The sequence below is a fragment of the Chrysochloris asiatica genome, unplaced genomic scaffold (genome assembly GCF_000296735.1).
Source record: "Chrysochloris asiatica unplaced genomic scaffold, ChrAsi1.0 scaffold00168, whole genome shotgun sequence".
Lineage (NCBI taxonomy): Eukaryota > Metazoa > Chordata > Mammalia > Afrosoricida > Chrysochloridae > Chrysochloris > Chrysochloris asiatica.
The window spans coordinates 5487947-5491414 of record NW_006408686.1 but is presented as its reverse complement, the minus strand read 5'-3'; the positions used below and the strand labels follow the sequence as shown (position 1 = coordinate 5491414).

Here is a 3468-nt window from a genome sequence, read left to right as displayed (position 1 = left end):
CACATGGGGTTGTCTAGTTAAAGACCCATCCTGATGCTCCCACAGGGTTAAGCGTTTTATGCTACTAACCACAAGGTTAGTGGCTCAAACCCACCAACTGCCCTGTGGCAGAAAGATGAGGCCAGCCGCCCCAGTAAAGAATGACATTCTCTCAAACCATCAGTAGTTCTACTCTGTCCCTTGCTAAGTGCCACTGAGTCAGTTCTGATTGGTAGTGACCCTGTATTGGGTTTCCAAAGAGTGTCTGGTGGGTTTGAAGTGCCAACCTCTTGGTTAGCAGTACACTGCTTATCCTATAGCACCATACACTGTTTCTTAGGATTGCTGTAAGCTGAAATCAACTTCACAGCAGTGATTTGGTTTAGTTTGGGATCGATGGCCCCACGGATTAAGCACAGTCCTTGAAACCTTAAAATCCCATAACCCTTGTTTATTATAAAGGAGAACCCTCCTCCTTGTGGTGGGCTTATCGGTAGGATTTCTGGTAGCGAGCACGGGCACCTGGACCCCCAAACTTCTTGGATTCGCAGCGACGGGGATCAGCAACCAGCAGGGTCCGGTCGTATTGGATGAGGATGTCTTTGATCTCTTTCTTGGAAGCCTCATCCACATCTGGGTAGAAGAGAAGAAAGAGGATTTAGGTAGCTATGGAGACTTTCTGTGATTCTAAGGCCAGAGCTGGTCCTGGACTTGTCCCCCCCAATCATCAGATGGGAAGGACGCACTCTAACTTACATTTCTGGTAATAGGCAACCAAGGCTTTGGAGATGGACTGGCGGATTGCTGTGGGATAAAAAGGAGCATATTAACTCTACGAAGGTCCAAGACAAGGGCCCTGCTCCCAGAGCTGCCTCCCACCAGAGTTCCTGGGACTCACCATAAATCTGGGCCACGTGGCCACCACCTTTCACACGAACACGGATGTCTACACCTGCGAACCGCTCTTTGCCCAGAAGGAGAACGGGTTCCAGCAGCTGGAAGAAAGGGTTTTAAGATCACAACCAGGCAGCAGAATCCCTCCTTTCCCTTGCACATAGCTTTTGTCACCTCTCAAAGTACTAGTCAAAGGAAGGTGAGCCCCCATCCTGAGAACCTCTATTGGTGGAAGCAGCCAGACTATTGAGATGGGAGGAAATGTCACTTAATAGCCTCTGAATAGGAAAATGTCACTGCGGGGTAGTCAGGTGCCTTTTCTCTAGGTTTCCTGCTCCATTTGATCCTCACACCCATTTCCAAAGAAATTACAATTATACCTACTCTTCACTTACTACCTCATAATCCAACATCATCTCAGTTATAACTATAGCAAAAAAGAACACTACTATCCAACTATCTCATGCATAACTATGTACACCAGGCAGTAACAAATGCCTAGGTGTGAGGTAAGAACAGTGTGATGGTTATAATCATGCTTATCTTGGTTGACCTGGCTATGATTTTCCATGGATGAAATTTGGCAGGTGTCTAATGATGTAGTCACCCTCCACTTGTGTACTACTGATGATTTTTCACATAACTATCTGGTCTTTGGACCATGTCAATTGGTGAGGACTGGAATGGGATGTACACTACACACCTACATTATGTTTGCCCCTTCTCAGCTCTAGATACTATGTATGTCCATGTTTCTGCTTCCTGGAACACTACTCCCCAGCTCTGACCACCTCCCACCCAGGTCTGAGCCAGAAGCCTTGTAATTAATTTATCCTCACTGGTAGCCCTTTGAGCTAGGATTTGCTATTTTACAACAAACTCAAGGCAGATAAATCAAGTGACTTGCTTCGAGTAACAGCAAGAAAAGGCAGAAATCGTTCTGGGCCAAAGAAAAAGAGGATGGCACATTAAAAGGGGCAGGGGGCGACCCCTTCACCCACCCAAATCAATTATTTACACAAACTGACATTCTGTTCTGTTCCTTGAGCCATCTACAATGCCCAGACCACTTTAGATAGCAAAACTTATCAGAAATAAACATCAATTCTTATCTTTGAGTAGCTTGTTCTGTAAAGCACCTTCTACGTTCATGCTCATTCTCCCCTCAACTCCGCTTTTATCTTCTGCATTTCAAGCACATCTTTATCGAGAAATCCGACCCATCAGTCTCTAAACATTTCGATGTTAATAACAGACCTCTCAGGGGCGAGATCCACAAATTCCAGAACCCAACTGTGTTTTAACAGTTCCATCTTCAGAGCCCCCCCACCACTCCACCCGTAAACGCCCTTCCCTCCAAATCCAGCACCTTGTATTGCAACGTGCGTGGTTCAATCATCTCCAAGGGTCGCCCGTTCACTTTGATGAGGCCGTTGCCCCGTTTGCAGTGCGCTACTGCTGTGGCAGTTTTCTGTGGGGAAAGGGAGAGCGAACGGGGCCACGTGAGTTTCGAGGCCCCAACTCCCAGGCTGACCCCAAACCCATACCCGCCGGTGTCTCCCAGATCCCGTCCTCCTCGTTTCCGTCCCAGTGGGCGCCAGGTCAACCTTGCGTCCGAAGACTTGCACCGACTGCAGCGGACCCTTGGACGGCATGGTTGCTGGTGTTGAGAGATCTTCACCGCGCGGCGTAGCAACCGGAAAAGGAAGCTGCGGGGCCTCCCCAGCCGCTTTTTCAGGGTCTGCGCAGGCGCCGTGAGCACTACGTCGCGACGAAAGGGAGTTTTACGGCTCTTGTCGTCGCCAGGGACGGAGCCTTGGATTCGCAGAAGAGAGGTGGATCATGGGAACGCAGAGGGTGCGTTCTTGTATGCGGAAGGGGCGAGGCCTGAAGAGTGACGGCTTTGGTTGTCGTGCATATCGTCTGCTTTTCTTGGTCAACCTCCATTTTAATATTTCTTACTTGGTCTCCCACTATTTTTGAAAACCGTCCTCTCCTAAATTACCTTCTACACACTTGGGTAATCTTCCTCGTCTCCCTAGTTTTTCCCAGAATCTCCTTAAAAGTCTCCCTCCCCTTAGAATTAACTTTTCCCAGAACCCGTTGCAAATTTCTCCTTTCTCTCAAGGCCAGACTTGGCCTCCTTTCTCAAAATCTAGTTTTCCCTAGAACGTCATTCCCTTCAGAACCTACTGTAATGCCAGAAATTCAAGCAGGATTCAGAAGAGTATGTGTCATCATTGCTGACGTCAAATGGATCTTGGCTAAAAGCAGAGACTACCAGAAAGATGTTTGTTGTTGTTGTTAGGTGCCATCGAGTCGGTACCAACGCATAGCGACCTTATGCACAGCAGAACGAAACAGAAACACTGCCCAATCCTGAGTCAGCCTCACTACTGTTGCCATGCTTGAGTCCATCTTTTTCTCTGACCCTCCACCTTACCAAACATGATATCCTTCTCCAAACTGGTCCCTCCTGACAATATGTCCAAAGTATGAGAGACGAAGTTTGGCCATCCTGGCCTCCAAGAAGCACTCTGGCTGCACTTCTTCCAAAACGAATCTATTGGTTCTCTTCGCAGCCCATGGCACTTT

General features: G+C 48.1%; 1 protein-coding gene across 1 annotated transcript; it reads right to left on the bottom strand.

The window, feature by feature from the left end:
* Nucleotides 1-459: 459 nt before the first annotated feature.
* Nucleotides 460-2572, bottom strand: RPS16 (ribosomal protein S16). Its single transcript, XM_006871435.1, has 5 exons — nucleotides 2481-2572; nucleotides 2243-2344; nucleotides 878-974; nucleotides 736-783; nucleotides 460-612 (listed from the first exon to the last, which is right to left on the bottom strand). Exons 1-5 carry the CDS (start codon nucleotides 2526-2528, stop codon nucleotides 467-469), a joined length of 441 nt encoding a protein of 146 aa, XP_006871497.1. The 5' UTR covers nucleotides 2529-2572; the 3' UTR covers nucleotides 460-466.
* Between the last annotated feature and the right edge of the window lie 896 nt (nucleotides 2573-3468).

Excerpts from the sequence above, each read along its gene's own strand:
- RPS16 (XM_006871435.1), bottom strand. The coding sequence starts at position 2,528 with ATGCCGTCCAAGGGTCCGCTGCAGTCGGTGCAAGTCTTCGGACGCAAG. Across the intron at positions 2,345-2,480 it reads TGCAAGTCTTCGGACGCAAG|AAAACTGCCACAGCAGTAGC; the intron begins GTTGACCTGGCG and ends CTTTCCCCACAG. Across the intron at positions 784-877 it reads CCACGTGGCCCAGATTTATG|CAATCCGCCAGTCCATCTCC; the intron begins GTGAGTCCCAGG and ends TTTATCCCACAG.